This window comes from Athene cunicularia, assembly GCF_003259725.1.
Source record: "Athene cunicularia isolate RWA chromosome 18 unlocalized genomic scaffold, athCun1 chr18_part1, whole genome shotgun sequence".
In the NCBI taxonomy this organism is placed as follows: domain Eukaryota; kingdom Metazoa; phylum Chordata; class Aves; order Strigiformes; family Strigidae; genus Athene; species Athene cunicularia.
In genome coordinates, this window is record NW_020799123.1 from 9,429,157 (window position 1) to 9,448,177 (window position 19,021).

The window sequence follows — 19,021 nt, forward strand, 5'->3', positions numbered from 1 at the left end:
GGAAGAAATCCTATGTCTTTCTCAGATGGGTTGCTGCTTGTGCTCGGACTCCAGGATGCTCACAATTTTGGTCTGAAATTAATTGCGTTGGTTATATTTACTTGCTGCAAGAAACAAAAAAAAGAAGGCAGAACCAGAGTCTCAAGTTGAGGCACAGATGGGCCCCTCGTGGTTCCTCTAGCAACACTTTTAGTGTTGCCAATTTGTATGTTTGACTTCCCTGATGTGTTGAAAAGGCAAAGTAGGGTCAAGTCTTAGATTTAAATTTGTTTTCTTTTCCATTGTGTTTGTTTTGAGGGTTGTGTCCCACCTTCTACTGGGTTTCTTTGACCTCTCATTTCAGCTTTGTGTGACAGTGGAGTCTATGAGCAAGTGAAACATGAGCTCCAGGCACTGAATTAGCTTTTAAATGATTGTTCCTGATAAATATGAAATAATTTCTGAGTATGAAGTAAAGGACTATGATTTAAGACCTTACACTATCCCTTTTAGAGTGAGTTACTGTATCTTTTGCTTTGCAATTTTGAAAATTAGTTTTGGCACAGGGTCATGTAGGGGATGACTGATAGATGTAGGAGGATAACGGATACCTTGGGCTATCTCAACCTGGACACTCCATAATGGATGGGAGTGTATCCAGCTTTGGGCTCTGCCAGTGAAATTTGAAGTATTAGTAAGATGTGTCCTTTCTTAAATGCTTTATTTTCCTCAGCTGTGAAAAGGACAGAGGTGGGTGGATAATGATATGTAGACCTTTGTTTGCAATTCTCCAGAAGATTGGTAAAAATACTTTTTGTTTCTCTGAGCACAATATTTAATTTGACTTGAGCCAAACTGCCTGGGTATTCTGAATCTAAACATAAATGGCAATTTTCTAATGAAACATTTTGAAAATGGTGGTGTCCAGTGTTTCGGTCTTGTAGAATCTGAGAGAACTTCTAAACAATCAATATTCAAATCTAAGGCAAATTCACAGGGCAGTCTTGGCATGACTCAAATCTCCAAGTTTTTACTTGGAAAAGTTTTGTTTTGAAGATAGCATCCTGGCTTTAGAAATGGGAGGAAGGCCCTGCTAATAACACTGATGATAAACAGTGTTTCTATGTCGTACGTATAAACTGCATCTTGTCCCACCTTTAGGGTAGTGTGCATTTCTTGGCCTGCTGCTTGTAATTATCTTAGTGCTTTATCCCATCAGCTGTTTCCACGTCACTGACTCAGTTTTGCTACAACTCCCTTTGATGGGGGCTGTCTGGCCTTTGGTGGCTGCTGTTCCAGTTGCTCTGGGTTCGTGAGAATTTGTTGACTGGGAGCAAAGAAGGTGCCTGATGTTGGAAGGATTATACAGGGACAGATGACAGTAACACTGTCTGCTCCAGGCAGCTTTCCTGCTCTTGGATTAAAGTTCATGCTGTGTTACTTCTCTCTCTCTCTCTAAGGCCTTGTCAAGTCCATGTGGGAAGCTATTCTGCCTGCGCTATTTCACTTTGTGCTGCTCAGCTCGCTCTCTGCCTCATTTCTCCTCCCTCTTTCGCCTTCCATTCAAGCGGCATCTTTCAGTCTTCCCCATTCAGGTCTGTCTTTGCTCTCTGCCCTGTGTAAAACTTCCATGCCCTCCCTACCATTCATCACCTCTTGCTCATTCACCTCCCTGCTTGCTTTTTTCCATTCACCCGGGCTTCCTCTCAGCCAGTCTGGGCTGCCCTCTCCTCCTGCCCCCTCCCCAGTCCTCCTGTTGAGTCTATGCACTCCCTTCTCTGTGACCGTCCGAAGTGCAGCAGCCTGCAGTGTGCTCCATGAGGATGCTCTGCTAGAAGTTGGCCCCACTTGATGGGCTAATTAATCCCCAGTGGAAGCCAGGTGGGATTGTTTTGGGTGGATTAGACTCTCTAGTTACCTTGAAGGTGAGAAGATTTCCCCCACCCCCCTTTATTTCCTGCTCCCCAGAGATACAACATAATGCATGAAGAGTATTGTCATTTCCTAACCTTCCTTTTCAGTCTGGTCTTTGTGTCTCTCTCTTCTGGCTTGTTTCCCTTTTGTTTGCAGCTCTCAGGTATCTCTTTGGGGGGTTGTTTTGATCTCCTCATTACTGAGGAGTGTAACGTGCATGCTTTTAATTATGCTGTCTCTCTAATGATGGTTGTTGCCTGTGCCTTCTCTGCTTCCTTCTTCTAATCATCTGCTTTGAGGTCATAACAGTTTTGGAAAGCTATCTCTGCACTTAAGTGTGTGTTGTGTCACCCCAGTAATAGAGATTGTGAATTGCAGTAGCCAGGGCTTGTTGTTTCTTAATGCAGCCACAACCCTGTGCTTGTTATGCAGATAGGGCAAATATGGACCACAGGCCTCTGCCAAAGATCAGCCAGCCTGCTGGGTGCCTGGTCCCCTACAGCTCCCAGCCCGGCCGGCAGCATGCAGACATCACCCTGTCCTAGTGAAGGAGCAGGTCTCTGCTGCAGTGTGGGAGGTCTGCTTGCTTCTGGGTGCCCATGGGGGCTTCAGCTTTGAATGGTTAAACTGCATTCAAGCCAGTCTGTTCAAGTAAAAGGGGAATATTAGAGCTTGGGAAGAGTGCGCAGGCTTGTCAGAGGAAGCAGGTGCTCTGTAAAGCGTGTGTGAGCCCTGCACACGTGAGAAATCTGATTAGGTCAGTCAAGGAGGCAGAAATGAGGTGGAGGGAGGCAAGGAGAGAGGCTCTGAGTGAGTGCAGGTTTAACTGACAGGACGAGGGCTCTGCTGTGTGGGAGGCTGCGAAGGGACTGTCTTCTGCTGTCTCCTGAGCCAGCAAGGAGCCTTGGTAGGGCTGAGGCACGGCCAGGCTCTGTGAGGACTTGTTAATGGTGTGAGAAGGAGCCTTTCCCCAAGTAACTGACTAAAAGAGGGATTTCAAACCATGCTGTGGTACAGTTTGTTGTCAGGCTGGTGAGTGTGTAAAGAGATTCCATGCACACCGTGTTTGGGCCCCACAGAAACACTACACCTTGCTGGGCACAGGTAGCCACAGGCCAGCGCTGCGCTTGGTCGCTTGCAGGGAGAACTGCTCTGCTCCAGCCACAAGGCTTGGGCTGGGAACCTGCAGGGACAGTCCTCCTATGAAGTTAGTCGCATTCCTGTTGCGGAGTCTTTATTAAATCATGATTTGCTTTAAAACTTCATGCGCATTTTGTGTCTATTTGAAAACTATGGCAAAGAGAACTCTGGAAACATTGTGTCTTGCCTTGCATTTGTCCCTCATACCCAGTAAGAGCACATAAGATAGCCAAGAAAACAGTTTGATTTTTCTGATTTGTGGTTGCGCAGCTTTGGCACTTGGACAAATCTCTTCTACCCTTAAACCAAAGCATATTTGACACAGCAGACACGGGGAAAGTGCAAACACTGCAGATCTTACCCTTGCAGTCCTCCATGCAGGGAACCTGCAGTCTGGGTGTCATCCAGGACTGATTTGGATATATCTCCTACGAAACAATGTGAACTGGTGCAGCTTCCAGCAGTCTGGCTCCTTACTGCAGCTGTAACCCCTGTGATCACCCTGGAAAGATGCAAGCAAGGATCGCTTGCTCTGAAGTGTTTAAATGGTAGAGGTTAGAGTAGTAATTAATACTCCCAGCTCTGGGTTCCATTTGGAACCGGCCTGTCTGGAGTACTTCTGAGATGGTTGTGTCATTGTAGTGGAATGCCAGGTGCCTACAAGGCATCGCAGGGAATCACGCAATACCTCTGTCTCCTTTTCACGGGGCTGACACTATCTTCTGCTCCAGTTTAGCTTGGGAAGCAGAGGAGTTTCTTTGGTAGCTGCTAGTCCCCATGACTGAGCAAAGCCAGATGTAAAATCAGTATGAGCTAAATATGTTTCCCAGTCTGTTGAGTAGAAATTTTGCTCTGTGGTTGTTCTATAATTCCAGTATAGGTGGGTCATTCTGGTTATGTGTATGTTATGGCAGTTGTTAGCTGAAGCTTTAAATGCATCTGTTTGGCATAAGTTTTTCTGAGCTGTAATAACTTGCAGTCAGATCAGAAGGGAACTGCTGGGATTGCCTAGTCTCTCATAACGAGGGCCATAAGATTTTGAGTGGTCTTCTGCTTGACCTGGGCTATAGCTCTTCTCCTAGAACTTGCAATTCAATTGTAAAACCTCTGGTGAAGTTAATGAGACATTTCATTTGTTAATAGTAAAAATAATCAACTTACTCTAATTTAAAGCTGCCAGTTTTGACCTCTAGCCTCTAGATGTGATAATACCTTTGTCATAGTGGAGAATCCTCTACTGCCAAATTTCTGTTCCCTTTGTGGTTCTTCTGGACAGTGATCAAGTCATTGCTTAACCTTCCCTTTCACAAGCTAATGAATTGAGCCTGTCAGTGGAGCCAGTCAGACTATATCAGTAACTAAATGCCAAATGAAGAAGTAATGTCACTTCATTTACAAACCTGCAGGTCACGTTTCCTTTTTTTGAAGGCAGTGTTACCTTGGGAGTGCTCAGTGTAACAAATAAAGGCATTTTTTTTTTCCCTGACTGGCTGCTTCTGAAAATGGCATTCCTCATTCTGTAAGCTGGCTGGCATTCTTGGCTCCTGGCCATATGCCTTCCTATTTGTTTTTACTGTTATATGTATTGTTTGCAAGCACCCAGCTTTATCAGAAGACCCAGCTCATGCTTAGTAACTTGCTGCTTTAGCTCATCGGGGAGCATGATGCAGACTTATGCTTTCTCCTAAGTCAGTAATGATAATTCTGTAGGGGCAAGAATGAATTCTCCTGGGTCCCCATTAGTGGCATCTCCATGTGATGGTAGCTCTCAAGCTTAGTTTTATTTTTGTGACCTGTCAAATAACCAGACTTCAGCACGTTGGATGTGTGACAGCCTGAGTTTGTGTCACAGTAAGTCCTCAAACAGAGGGTTGTCCGGTGATGTCAGATGCCCTGCAGAAATCAGTTATACCAGCAATCTTGTTTTATGATTTGTGCCAAGTTTGTATTCTCATCCCAATAATATCAGCTGAACATAATCTATTTTCTGTAGCCTATTCTGACTGATATTAGACCAGTCCTCTTTCAGTTATGTATTGTTCAATATCAGTCATCTGTTCATTTGCTGTGGATTGCTATTAGGCCAACAGACCTGCTTTGTCCCATTACATTCTTGTCACAGCCCTGCAGTTTTGGGAGCGGTGTGGGGGCCTGTCACCAAGTTTGGACAGGAGTTTTGGAGCCATGGTTGGAAGTGCTGCATTGCTGATTCAGAGCTGGAAGAAAGGTAAAAAGCAGATCTTGGTGTTCCTTCAGTGTTCCCAGACTTGCAGAAAATCATTATTAGTACCGTTTTTTAAAAATCTTTTGGATGAAAGTTACCTTGACCTGCTGATTCGAAACTGTCTAACTTTAGCAGCTGCTGTGTAACATTCTCCAGTGTTACTGCTGGGTCAGAAAGTGTATCATCATCATATGATAGAGATAATTCATTGGGCTTTTGTCCTTATACAGAACAGAAGCATTTCAGCTACTCCTGACTCTTTTGCGCTGGTATGACCTATTCTATATTTTTCAGATAGTATCAGACCAAAACCCTGTTTTGAATGAGAAGGCTCATCTGTACCAGCAGAGACGCTGCTGTGACAGGAGACATTGTCAATAGCAGCAAATTTTACAGAAATACTTGTGTACATTTAGTTAACCTGGGGGCAAGCAGGGATCTGACTGCAGGAACTTGGCCTGAAATACAGCCCCAGCTGAACAGCTCTTCTGACCGTTGTGTGTTGAGTTTGGTTTTTTTCTTTAATTTCCTCGTAGCAGTAGTGATTAGAGCCTGTCTGTGTCCCAGCTGTGAGGCTGACTCTACATGCTATGCCTTCTACTGAGTTCATAGTCCAAATACATGGCAGCATCCCACCCAGAGTGTATTGCATTTCAGCTCTGAATGAAGTGGCTTACACATTATGTCCTCTCATGATGTGGAAGCCCTGAGAGTTGTAATTAATATTGATACAGGGCTTTGAGATTCTCCAGTAAGACATGACTAAAAAGACATAAACAATAATTATGTGGTGGTGAATGAGAATATTGTGTTTCATGGTAGTATGGATATTGCTGTTTTCAGCTTTTGATATTCAAGGCCTTACACCATCCAGATGAAAAGAGGGTTTTATTTTAGTTAGACTGCAGAACTCATTGTTTTGGGAGATTGTGGAGCCCTAAAAACTAGAGGAATTCAAAAGAGAGAGCAATTCAAAAGTTTGGACATTTGTACATATAACAATGTCTGGGCCAGTGCTGACAAGCAGCTCTGGAAAGAGAGTTAAATCTCTTGCCTAAGAATTTAAGAATAGGTTTTAACTGTTAGAGTGGGTTTGGTCATGGCAGTAATTAGGTGATCCCTTCTAGGCTTCACCTTGCCCACAATCTCAGAAATGTGCAGATAGTCAGCACCAGAGCTGAGCCAGAGATGAAGGGTACGTGACTCTCCAGTCTGGGCTGTCACCTGCCCAGCCTTTTGCTGCAGCTGAGGGCATCTATCCAGCAGAATGTGCAAGGTGCCCAGTGCTGGATCAGGATTTAAAATTACATTTCCACCAAAAAACCCCCACCACTTTTTAGAGTGCCTCAGCTTCTTTCCATTAGTCTTAATGCACTTACATAAATAATAAAACAGGAAGAAGCAGAGCTGGAGAAGGCTCAGTCTATAAACATGTCTCTTTGCATTAAGCCTTGTGGCATAATGGAGGGCACCTCCTGCCATCCATGCTGTCTCGTTAATCACGTAATTATCTCCCTCACTTTCAGTGCTGCATCTCCTTCCTTGTCAGTGCTGCTGGTAATGGAGCTTCTATTTACCCTGTCTTCTTTCTGGGGAGTGGCTTTGGTTTCAAAGCCAGCACAGTGGCATATTTTGAATAATTTAGTTCCGGGTGGCTTGAACACTGTGTGTAATTCCTCAGCTGAGACTGGAGGCTGATTCCTGTGAGTGTTCTGCCAGGAGGCTGATCTGGAGAGACGTGGTGGGATCGCTCAGAGCGGTGGGTCATCGAGGTGACAGTGGACTGAAAGCTAGCTCAACAGTTCCTGTGAGTGCATCTCAACTCTGTCTTTTCTTAGTGTCTCAGCAAGGACTTGTAGCAAAAAACCCACAGGCAGAGGAAGGATAGGGGAGAGAGTTGCATTTGTAAAAATGTGTGGAGACAGAGACATGAATTTGGGTACCTGGCTGAGCATAATATGCTTCCCCAGCAAGCTGTGAGTCAGAAATTCCTGGGATTTCTGAATGCAGGATTTGCTTGGCCTGTGGTGGCTTGGACCAGGGATCTGAACTTCTGTGGAGTCAAGGAGTTCAGTGTGGTGTCCAGCTGCCATCAGCTTTGGAAAGTTTGATGTGTTTCTACACATTAAACCTTGGTGGAAGGCCAGTTCATATTCTCCCTGTGCTGCTTGGCCTTGTGGCTTGCTAATTGTCCTTTGCCATTGCAGCCATTATCGTCATGCTCTGTAAGCACTCCACAGCCAGATCGTACAGCAGAGGTGTGTTGCTTGTGCCTTGTAGATGGGAAAGTCAAGGCACTAACAAGAGGAACCTGGGCTCACTCCAGAAATCTTGGCAATATCAAGAATCAAACCTGGTCCGAGAGCCCTCTTTTCTGTTTGCACAACAGCTGAGCAGTGGTGCACTCCTGAATCTTTTTATTCTCCCGTTCATTTTGAATCTGTGCTTCCAGTGTCTGTTCAGATGAAGTGTTTTTGCAGAAGGTTACAACAGATGGTAGTAATGTAGTCCCTCCCTTGTCTTTGCACCTAAGACAGTAGAAGTAAATTAGCACAGAAATGCCTCTACAGATTGGTCAGCTAGCTGATGGACCTGGTACTTCAGGCTACTCCGCTCTCCAAGGAAAAGGGAATCTTCTTATCCCTTCTCCCATCATCTCCACTTTGCCATGTGCTCATGCAGAGAGACACCTGAATCCAGGGGATGGGCTCGGTGAACGCCTCCCCGCCTAGGTGAATGCTGAGCTGGGTAGCTCTGTACTCTCTCACTGCAGCTTTCTGGGGAGGGGGTCTCTCTGTGGGCCCTGCTTGGTGAGTTTGTGAGGGTATATCTATCCTCCATGCTTAAATGCAATCTGGTTTTTGAGAGCTGGGTGATGTTTTCAGCCCTCGGGTTCACCTCAGGTCAAAGCAATCTAACATGTGCTAAAAGCACTGCTGGATAGCCCTTAAGCACTTTATATTGTCTGGGCAGTGGTGGAGAAATTCATTATTTATGGGGGAAGAGTGTGCATCACTGAAGCCAGTGCTAATGTTTTACCACACGTGTTCAGGCAACTCAGATCAGGTGACTTCTAATAGTGAGAGGGTAGATTTCAAGGTGGAGGGATATGCATTTACTTTTGACTGGCCTTCCTTTCTTCTGGGTCAGGGTTTCTCCTCTCACATGCGCCTCCCACCATTGGAATAGAGAGCAGGATCATTAAGCTGCTCAGAAGATCATCACCACCAGGCAGTGATGAAACTCCTGTTAAAACAGCTCCTGCTTTTTGCTCTCTCATTTGGATTATAAGGCAGACTTTCATCTTCTGCCTTGTCATTCCTTTAATCTTCATCAAAGCAGCAAATGCTACATACACTGTTGTCATATTGTTGTTTTGTTTTGTTTTTTTAAAAAAAACTACAAACAATAAACCCCCTCTCATCAACTCAGAGCATGACCCCAGAGACTGTAGAAAGGTAGAGAATGGGCTCTGGTAAAATGTGTGACTATCCTGAGGAGAGTTTCAATGCCTGTCTTAAATGTCTCTTCACAGTTTCAACTTGGAGTCTGTCAATTCCATGTATTGACTTGAAGACTCTTGATGTAACTCTGGCATGGCCCTTGAGGCTAGAGATGGTCTGGTTGTTTCCAAAGCTTGTTAGCATCCCTAGATTGCAGACAATGCCATCTAATGGTCTGAGTTCAAATCCAGCGAAGCTCTGAGTGGTTTCTGAAACCTTTGGACATGAACAGATTTTGTGCGTGATTGACTCCCCCTTTCTGGTGAGAAAGGGCCTACATGTGAACAAGAAAGCAGGCCTGTTATCGATAGCTCCCTTCTGGTGGGCAATAAGGCAGGAGTTGTCATTGCTGTATAATTGGAGGGGAAGCTCAAGGCAATTTATTTCCAGAATCTACCTCTTAGTCTGGAGCAGAGCTGGGGTCAGTGCCAGGAGGCCTGACTGCTGGGCAAATGTCTCCCAGAAGTGAAGATACCACTGGACCATAGAATGGTTCAGATTTTGAAGGGACTGATCCAGCTCAAAGCCAACTTCCAGTTTAGATGAAGTCATCTGGAGCCTTGCCCATTGCGAAGACAACTTATGGCTTGGGTGATGCCCAGACAAAGCCCCTCAATGGTGAAACCACGGATGGTAGGAAATGCTGTTCCTGCAACAGATCTACAATCCTAAAGCCAGCCGAGGCTCCTCATGTTGTGCCCAGTTCAGCTGTTGACTCTCCAGCTGCTCTGATGCCCCAGAGGGCCGTTTGCCATGGGGGAGAGGAGCAGCTGGCTGCGCTATGTGAAATGTCTGCGTTTTCCCAAGATACCCATTGTCTGTCTGCAGCACCAGCCTCCACCCTACTTGCTCACTCAGCCGTGGCTGATGTGTCTTTAATTAAAAGAGGAACAATTTAAGATTTCATTTTATTTTCTCTATATTTCCTATTTCCATCAGAATTTGCAGGGCGACCTCCCTTTATTTTTGTTTTGTAGTTTTGCTGTGGGGCCTTCAGTTTATGGTGTGTCGGCTCTAAAATAAGGAAGATATAGGAAAAAATAGCTTGTTTTGGGCCAGGGAATTAAGATCCTGGGTCAGATGGCTGCTACGGTTATTAACATATTTACATTTTTGCTTAAGAGCCTGGTTGAGGATCAAGGGAGTTAAGGGTGATTGTCATTGAAATGCAGAGGAAACGTTGCATGAAATTGCCGTTAGTGTCCTATTGTTTGGGAGGGGTGAGGGGGGGCAAATAGCCTTCCTCATCCCTGCACCCGTTGTGTTGCACTTGTCTGCCCAAGTAGATGGGCAGAGGCAGCAGTAACTGCACTGAAGGAAGGCGCTGTGCTGACTTAGCTGCTGGGAGGCTTTGCCTGGGGAGCACTCCCCGTGGGGCTGGACCTGGGGCTCAGCGCAGCCCTGCTGCTGGCTGCCAGACATCGTCTGTCCTCTCCCTGAGACAAAGGTGCTCGGCTGGGCTTGTGGGAAAACTGGCACTTAACGAGATCATCATGGATAAATACATGAAGCGTCTAGCAAAGGTCAGTTGCCTCTTTTATAATTGGTGGACCCAAGTGTTTTGAGTGTGCCAACACATGTTGGTTTTGCCATGTGTGGGGACACATGTTCTATAGGACCAGCTCAACTCCTGGATTTTTGTGGCTAGCTGCAATATCAGAAACAGGGTTTGGGGCAGTTTGAAATGTTGGGGTGGATTTTGAGTGCCACGGTGACAGATGAGATTTATGTATGCTGAAACAAATTGTTTAAACATAAATAAGAGAACTCCCTTACAGCTGAGGTTTACAGTAAAACATTCTGCTCCAGGTTGTGTAAGCAGCAGTCTGGTCCTGCTCTGAGGCAGGCCTTTTTTAGTTCAGATACCAGTTGTTCATTGCTCACCTGTTACTCTTCCATGCTGTTCAGATCCACTGTTTTAATTCAAACCTATATCTAATTAGTATCATTAGCTTAGTGCCAAAAGAAAATTATACATAGTAACATGAAAGAGGAGAACAGGCTTTCTAGCACATTTACAGTACTGAAAATACTAGCTAGCTTCTGCCACTGATTTTGGTGGGACAAGCAGCAAAACAGTGAGCTAAAGGAGGAATGCTGGTGCCTATCCGTGTGAGAAAGAAGCATCCTTGGAGCTGTTCATAGCTACCAGACAGGCTTCAGCTGTCCGTCCATTTGGAATGCCAGCAGCCTGGCTTTCCAAATCCAGGGATGCTAACAGGTATGGGCAGTACCATCTTGAGTGACAGGGAGTATCTGCTCTTGCTCTAGTGAGTCTGGAGTCGCTAGTGTGTCCTTGTGGTCGAAGCTCTGAAGTGGTTGTGTAATTTCTGTTCTTGGTTACAGAATGTTTCTGTCTGGAATGCTTTAAAACAGAACAGTCTGGGAAGAGCAGTGGTTTGTGATCTGAGCAGCTCTGTGTTGCTTTGTGAGCCTCTTTGCTTCAGCTCTCTCTCCTGCCCTTTGAAGGAATAGCCACGTTCCCCTTGTCTGTGGCTGTTGGTCTTTCCTACAAAGTCAAACAACGAGCACACAGCATGGGGAGAGTCCCAGGCTTCACTCACTGGCCCTCAAAGTAGGAGGTATTTAAGCCTTCAAAGGAGCAAATGGTTTTGTCCTAGACAAGATAGGTTCTGACATCTTAAATGCCAAGATATAGTTAAAGTGGTGCAGTTAAGTAAGATGTTGGTTAGGTCAAATGTTTTCAAGAAACAAAGATAAACACAGCAGTATCTATGGGATTGCAGGTGTTAGATCCATTCACTGAATGACTCATCTCCCAGCTTCTGCAAATTCCCCTTGAGAGAGGTCATCTCAGGTATTATGCTAATAATACTTTATTTCCTGGGTATCTGTGCCTTTGGGATTGGAGACTACAAACTGAGGCTGGTTTGGGAGTCCTAGCAAGAGCCAAAAAGCATCAGAGCTGAGCCTGCATGCGGAAGCCCTAATTTTGGGACTGGTTTTAGAATTTGATCTGTTAACTCAAAGCATCAGAGTGGGCTGGAGTAGGGGAGCTAAACTTCTCCAGGGATTAATATTAAGCCCTTGTTTAACTGTGAACAGCTGATGAAATCCACCTTTGGCTCTGAGTGCCAGCTGTCAGGAAAGTACATCCAGGCCACCTTGAAGGACAGAACAACCCTTGGCAGAGGGAGAGTGCCCAGCTTTGAGTCATCACAGGTCACTTTGTTTATCTTGTTTTGTGTAATCCATTTGCCCCAGCAGCTTCCTCACAGAGGGGCTGCTGCTTTGACAGAATAGCAGACCAGGCCTGCTCCAGCAAGGGGCTGTGATCTCCCCTCAGATTAGACAGCTGTTCCTCAACAAAGCCACCAGTGGTAGCAGAGCCCCCAGGAGCAGCTGGATGAAGGTGCTCAGGCCAGAAGGACACAGAGCCAGATCCTCACGTGTGGGCACTGTGTCCTCAAAGAAGCTGCCCGTGCCTGACGTTGCTCTGTTTTATAGCCTCTCTGCTTGCTGCAGAGCAGAGCCAGCCCTGCCGCTGGCAGGCTGTATCCTCTGCCACATCCCCCTTCTCACCTCCTCCCTTGCCAAGGCAGCCTTTACTCTGCTGTGTCTGCTCAAAGGCCCGGCGCCTGTTCAGCTTTTGTTCTCCATTAGGAAAGAGTGAGGATTGTCAGGACCTTTTTGGCTCTGCCAAGGCCTTTTATGTCCCAAATGTTTCCATGAAAAGACTCCCTCCTGACCACCCTGCCCCTTGACAGCCATTCAATCCAGCCAACAAGCTTGATATCATTATCTACAAAAGGAGGCCACTGAGAACCAGGGTCCTCACAGCCAAGTTTGGGAAATCAAAGGCAGATCTCCCAGCAACAGAGAGCTGGCGGAGATCAGACTCCAACCCAGCTAGTGCGGGCTGGTCTGGCAGCTTGCGTCCACTAGTTTTCAAAGCACAGAAGAAACGTGCTCGGCATGGTGCCAGCACTGGCTTTGTTGGGGCTGAAGGTGTGCCCGCCTGTGAGCTGGCAGCCCCCCGCAGAGTGCCCTGGGGAGCTCAGCATGGGCTAGAGGCCTGCTGGAAGCAGTTTTAAGTTTGAACAGCCTTGCAAAGCTGTCTCTCTTTGGTCAATGGCATTTTTAGGAGATTCACCACCTAGTCTGAAGGAAAACACTGATGCTTTTGGTCAGAGTGGGATTCACTCCAAATCTCACCTGAGACTTTCCTTCTACTGACTCTGGTTTACGTTCTGAAAACGGCATTGGCTGCCTTGTCACTTTTAGTTTGACATCGCGTTCATCTGCTTTTCTCCCTATCTAAAGACTTTTTTCAGTTCATCGTAAAAATAGAGAGCTCTTCAGCAGTAAAAGCATTTATCACTTTGAAGGCATCTGTAGATGTGATCTGGAAAGGTGGCTGTCAGAAACACTGAGCATGGAAAGGGTTTGAGGAGGGACAGCATATTCCTCTGTTGCAATTGGGTTAGGAAATACGTGAGTAAAACTGATTTCAGTATGTTTTATCTCACAGACTGCATCTCTGGTTTTCTTGAGAGTCCAGATAAAAAAGTGATATAAAATAGCCAAGATAAATGATGATGCAGAGGGAAGAAAGATGAAGGGAGCTGACTTAGCTGAAGCTTGGGTGGAGACAGGGTGATGGTGTGGGTGATGATGCCTGGATTCACCCTCTCTGCAGCAGGATGCTTTGGAGTCCCTGGGCTGTGAAAGGAAGCTGGAGACGGGGTGATTGCAGGGCATTGCATCACCAAAGCCTAGAGCAGCTCCTGGGCTCCCTGTGGGTCTGCTGCAGGTGGTGAATGCATAGGAGGGCAGAGTTGTGTGTAATGTGGAATGGTTAATTCTAGCACTTTCCCCTCCTATCCCAGTTCGACCCCGACAACACCGGCTACATCAGCACTGAGAAGTTTCGCACCCTTCTCCAGAGACACGGCTCGGAGTTGGACCCCCACAAGCTGGAGGTCTTGCTGGCCCTGGCAGACAGCAACTCTGAGGGGAGGATCTGCTACCAGGACTTCGTCAACCTGGTGAGTGCTCTGGCTGGCAGGGCCTATGAGTCCTTGACTCTGCTTAAAACATAGACTGTTGAGGGACAGTCTCTGTCTCTCTCTCCCTCCCGTCTATCAACACCAGTGTTTGCTGTATCCCTGCATCCCACTCTGCATGGGCTTGCTGAAGCGTTCAGTGGTGACTGAACTCTTGAACCAAGAGTCAAGTTGCTGCTGATTTTTCTAGGGAAAAAGTTTGTATGGGAAGAAACTGTGGGAGCTGTTCTAAAAGGAGCATGCAACAGTGGCTGCTGCTAGTTTAAAGGTTTTTGCTCTCAGTATCTGTGGGTAGCTGTTGTAAGAAGCCATTTGTTTGCAAGCAGAGGTCTGTCAGTCTGGATGTCTCCTATTTTATCTAGAGATTTCACCGCTTCCAGACAAAATATATAGATAATGTTGTGTTGACTTGCTGGGTGGAGTCATATTGCACTCCTGTAGGCATCAACAGCAACAGGGATAAAGTGTTTCTAGGTCATGTTCATTTTCTCCCAGGTGAGATGTCTCAGACTGCATGAGTCATGATCTGACTGCCTCTCTATCTCTACTAATGAGTCAATTAGTGAAGGGATCTCTGTTTCTTGTCAAGGCAGTTTGGCAAGTCTATACAGATGTAGACATGTGTTGTTAGATGCCCAGGATGGCCTAGAAATGTTTGCAAGATAAGTGTCTTGAACAGTAGTCATGCCAGGGGCTTTGCTCTGTTCTTGCTCTGTCATTCCCCACTGGAGTCCCAGCAAGTTTAGTGCAGCAGTAAGAGCAATCTGGGTGACAAAGTCAATAAGCAATGAAAGTCAGTGATGGTCTCTAAGGTTTTGCTGGAAAGCTGGATTGTGTTCTTGATGCAGAGTATAATAATTTGCATCTCTGTGTGTTCCTGCAGTCAGCATGGGAATCTGATCTCTCCATTTGTTATGATCATTCATTCATGTGTTCTTGGTTTAGAAAGAAAGTGTCTTCTGTATGTTCTGTTTTCACATTAATCAGGAAAGTGTAACAGGGCACAGCTGTCAGGCATCCTGCTCACAACCTCAGTCAGGCCATGGGCAGTGAAGATGAAATTACTGTGATGCAATGACCTAGACCTGCTGTATCTAATCAAGCAGTTTTGTTAGCCCCTTGCATGTGTTTAGGTACGCAGTAGAATAAATGTAGGAACTATTAAGTAGATCACAGTGAGTGTGAGGTTTTCCTCAGCTCCAGCTTAATAAACAGTGTGGTCAGTGGTACTCTGTGATCAGCAGTGTATTTATAGTAACAGCTGCTTGTTCTACAGTTTGGTGTATTCAAATGCAAGCGTTTGCTAATTGAGCTGCACAGCACTTAGGTAGCAGGAAAAGGTATCATCTAATATCTCTTACAGGAATGATGGCCTAGGGCCAGCCAACACATTGGCAACAGGCTCAGGAATACAACTGGGCTTTTTCCTCTCTCCTCGCTCCACTGAGCTCTGGAGCAGCACAAGCTAATGAGAGGCAGGTGGGAGGTGAAAGGCTTGGACATCCTCCTCCTTTAGGGAATAGGAGATTGTGCCAGCTCACACCCACCTGATGTGATTTCTGCAAAATGGCCAATTTCCTTCACTACTATTGAATGACTCCTGTAAAGAAGTAATTGATTTTTCTGTCATCAGTCCCTCTATCCTCATCTGCATTTTTTTCATTTTCTAATCAATAGGCAATGCAATGCCATTTGTAAGTAGTTTAATGTTCTGGCATCTCTCTTCTCACTCCTCCTCTAGTTGCCATTGATTTCCAACCTCCTAACTTTTTAGGGCTCCTCCTTTCCCTAGTTTCCTGATCCCAAACCTGCCTTGTGAACTTCCTGATGAAAAGAGACACCACAGGTGACACAGAATCACTGTGGAATAAGTGATTTCCTTTCCTTTATAGCTGTCAGTCCTGGAAATTACGTGTGCTGGTGTTTTAAGTGCATGCTTGTGCTTGATGATCATCAGCCATCTCTTTTTTGCTCAGGTTAATTTGACTGCTTCAGTAGTTTAGCAAGAATTGATCTGTTCCCAGAAATGATCGTGCTGGATGTGGGGAGGGGAAAGGCTGACCTTTTACTAGATCCACAGAGGTTTTACAAGCATGCCTCTGTGGGTGTGGTTTTCCTTTTCTCCATCATTATTCATGAACGAATACTCTGACATGATCAGAGAACCTCATGGCCTCCCAAACATGTCCAAGGTACTGAAACTCTCTGGCCACAGGAGAGGCCTTGAGGGGAGGAGTGGGGCTGGGTATCAAAGGTACATTACAGTGCAGTTGTTAAAGCAGAGGCGTGGAAGGAAGGAGACTCCTCTGTGTGTGTATGTCCCACAAGCAGCACTTCTGGTTTCTTTCCAAGCATGGAGATGAAAGGAGCGGATGAGCTGCCTGCTCAAGCTGCTATGAAAAAAAATTTAACTTTATCCTAGCCAAAACCAATATAGAAATATGTGCTGTCTCACAGAACCCAGCAGGAGGTAGGGTTTAACCACTGGGCATCAAGAGAACTCTGTCTTCAATGGCAGGTCCTGGGATATGATGTCCTTTATGGTTTTTCTGTCAGCTTTGCTGATGCTGATAAAAATCGAGCAGGGAGGGTCTTCCTTTTTTTCAGCCTTGTAGAACCCTACATCTTTGCCAGGTTCCCTGGAAGTGTGACAGAATGTGATGCTGCTTATTCTTCAGGGTGCTTGGCTACCTACTAGAGAGTCTGATGCTGAGAGATGCTTGGTATTAATGACCACAGAAGCAGCTGTAACTCCATTAAATTATTGTTTCCAAGGGGCACTACAGGCCATAAACCTCACAGAGCAGTAGTATTGACACTGTTTCCTCCAGGGTATTGGATGTCCTAGAGAGGGCAGTAAAAAATGCTCGCACCCATATGCTCCAACATCATCATGAGCACCAAGAACTCTGCCTGCACTCTCAGATACTGTGATCCCCAACTAAAGGACTGCTGTTGAGCAGAACTGTGTTATCTCCCAATGTTCAAAGCATACTGTGAAGTTCTAGATGCACCAAAAATGTAATTCTAGGACTTCTCACCTTAAGGAGACACACATAAAACATACGCCTGTCCTCAGCTCAGCAAAGCAACTTAAATTTCTGAAATTAAAAGTTTTACAGGATGAGAGTAGACCCTTGAAATCACTCAGTAAATAATTTGAGTAATGAATAAATTCAGGGAAGGTGAAGACTGCTGGTGTGATCTGCAAAACAGAAGGGGAAAAAAAATTGGATAGGCAACTCATTGGGAATTATTTCTCCTCTGTTTGTATGAGGTTTATCTCATGTCGTTGTAAAACACAGTGCTGCAGTTGTATCCATTTCTGTTTCTACACTAGGGCTTGAAAGAATGGGAGAAAGCAGTTTCAGGTGGGATTTCTTATCCTGTGTCTGAGGCAGTGCAGAATAACAAGTGTTTCTTGTACAAGTGGAGACATTTTGTGCATATTTGTTGTCTGGTTGCTTTTCTGTGTCAGAGAGGCGCTAAAAGTACGTGGTGAAAATTCTGGTTATGAACAGCATAGGCCACAGGAGGAGATAATGAACAAAGCTGTTTAACTTTGCTACTTTTAGAGAGGAGACAAGCAGGAGGTAATTATAATTGAGATGTTATTTGCTGGGATCCTTGCCGAACAGCAGTTGCTGCTGGCAGTCCTGGACTACTTCGCAGAATATCCTGGGAACTGTACCAGAGCTAAAGAGCAGAGACCGGTGATGCCCTGGAGAGACTCAGTCTCTTATTCTCTGCCTGAGAATGTGGATTACTGCTTTGGACAGGCTGAATCATAGCTTTACCACTTCCTCACGCTCTCAGTGTGTTTCTCTTCAGACATGTAAGCAGAGGCAATAAGGTGCAGTGGAGCTTCTGAGACCTTACTTTGCTTGACGGAGGGGCAGCATGGAGCTAGTTCAGGTTGTGGTGGTAGCTTATATTCTCTTGTTGTGAAAACGAGGTAGGTAATTCCTAGCCTTGCTCTGGACAAGGAAAAGTTTTACAGGACCTCATGTTTAATAAAGCAGCTTTTGCTAGAAAAGTAAATCACAGCTTATGCTGAGGCTAAAGCAAAATCCGTTCTGCAGTCCCAAGATTTCTTTGCCAGCACAAGCCTACAAATCGCTTCTGAACCAAATGTGTTGCAAAAGCTGACCTCATTGCATTCAGTGTGGCGCAGATTGGACCTGCCATCACGGAGCAGGAGGACTTGAGGGGGAAGGGAATGTGGCTGTCCCCCATTCCTCTGGCGCTACCCTGGGAGGTGCCCCTAGCGCACACTGAAGGTGTCTCTGTCTCTGCTACGGATCTCAGGTTCAAAGGGCAAGACTAGAAGTCAGGTGGACCTAAATTTTGTTCCTGGCTCTGCAAAGACTTCTTGTGAAACTTGTGTAAGCCTGTCTATGCCTCCTGGGTCTTTCTCCATCAGATGGAAGGAGGTAAGAGTTGCATCTCTTTTGGGGTTTGGAGTTTTGGCAAAGTCAGTGGCAGTTTTCCAGTAGAAGAAGAGCCAGGTGCTGGGGAACCAGCTTTCTGATGAGCATTTGCTTGAGGAGATGTGTTGGGTCTAGAAGAGCTGAGGACAAAAGCTGTTCCCTGAAGCAGTGGTATTTCAGCATGTTTGGAAGGAATTAGTAAGTTCTGAGGCAGAGTTCATGTAACTTGGAGAAAAAGAAAACACCGCTGCTTCCAACAGAAATGTTTAGCTGTAGCTTTATAGTAACTTGAGGCTGATGTGGCATCTCAGTAGTGGCAAAATATATTAGCTAATTAAATGCACATCCTTTGTTTTCCAGATCAAGAATTAACACCCACTTTGCTTTCCCTGGCCTTGCTGGCTTCTAGGGACAAGCTAATTCTACCTCATTTTCAGTGAACAACATGCATTTTGTTAAGCACGGTGTAACAATAATCAGGTCACCCTAATCCAGACTTTGCTGGCGCCAGCACACTTTATCCTCCAGAGAAAGATTTCCATTAGTTTTGTATGCTGCCAGACTGCAAATCCTGAATCTTCAAGGTGAAGAAATAAAACTGTAGATGCAGGCTAAGAAATTTGCAACCTCTAATCTTCCTCCTCACAAGTGACAGATACACAGGTCTGTTGGCCATCAGAGAAGGTGAGAGGAAGATATCTTTGCAGTAGTTTCTTCATGGGAGAGGCTGGAACATGATTAGCTGTTAGTGGTAGGCTGTCTTGTGCTATATGCTGTTGAGCTGGATGTTCAGAGGGGCAGTTA

The 19,021-nt window shown here is 45.6% G+C and overlaps 1 protein-coding gene across 8 annotated transcripts in view; it reads left to right on the top strand.

Annotated features, from left to right (window-relative positions):
- Nucleotides 1-19,021, top strand: part of RHBDL3 (rhomboid like 3) — a 66,880-nt gene that overhangs the window by 21,032 nt on the left and 26,827 nt on the right. For 7 of the 8 annotated variants that reach the window (XR_003399634.1, XR_003399636.1, XR_003399635.1 and 4 more), the window contains one exon: nucleotides 13,611-13,769. Coding sequence is in view for 3 of the 8 variants with exons in the window: in XM_026860857.1 (XP_026716658.1) it covers nucleotides 13,611-13,769 (159 nt within the window). In the remaining 5 variants the exon portion in view is untranslated. Of the gene's footprint in view, nucleotides 1-10,142; nucleotides 10,284-13,610; nucleotides 13,770-19,021 lie in introns of those variants that run through there. The other variant, XM_026860858.1, reaches the window with a different exon arrangement.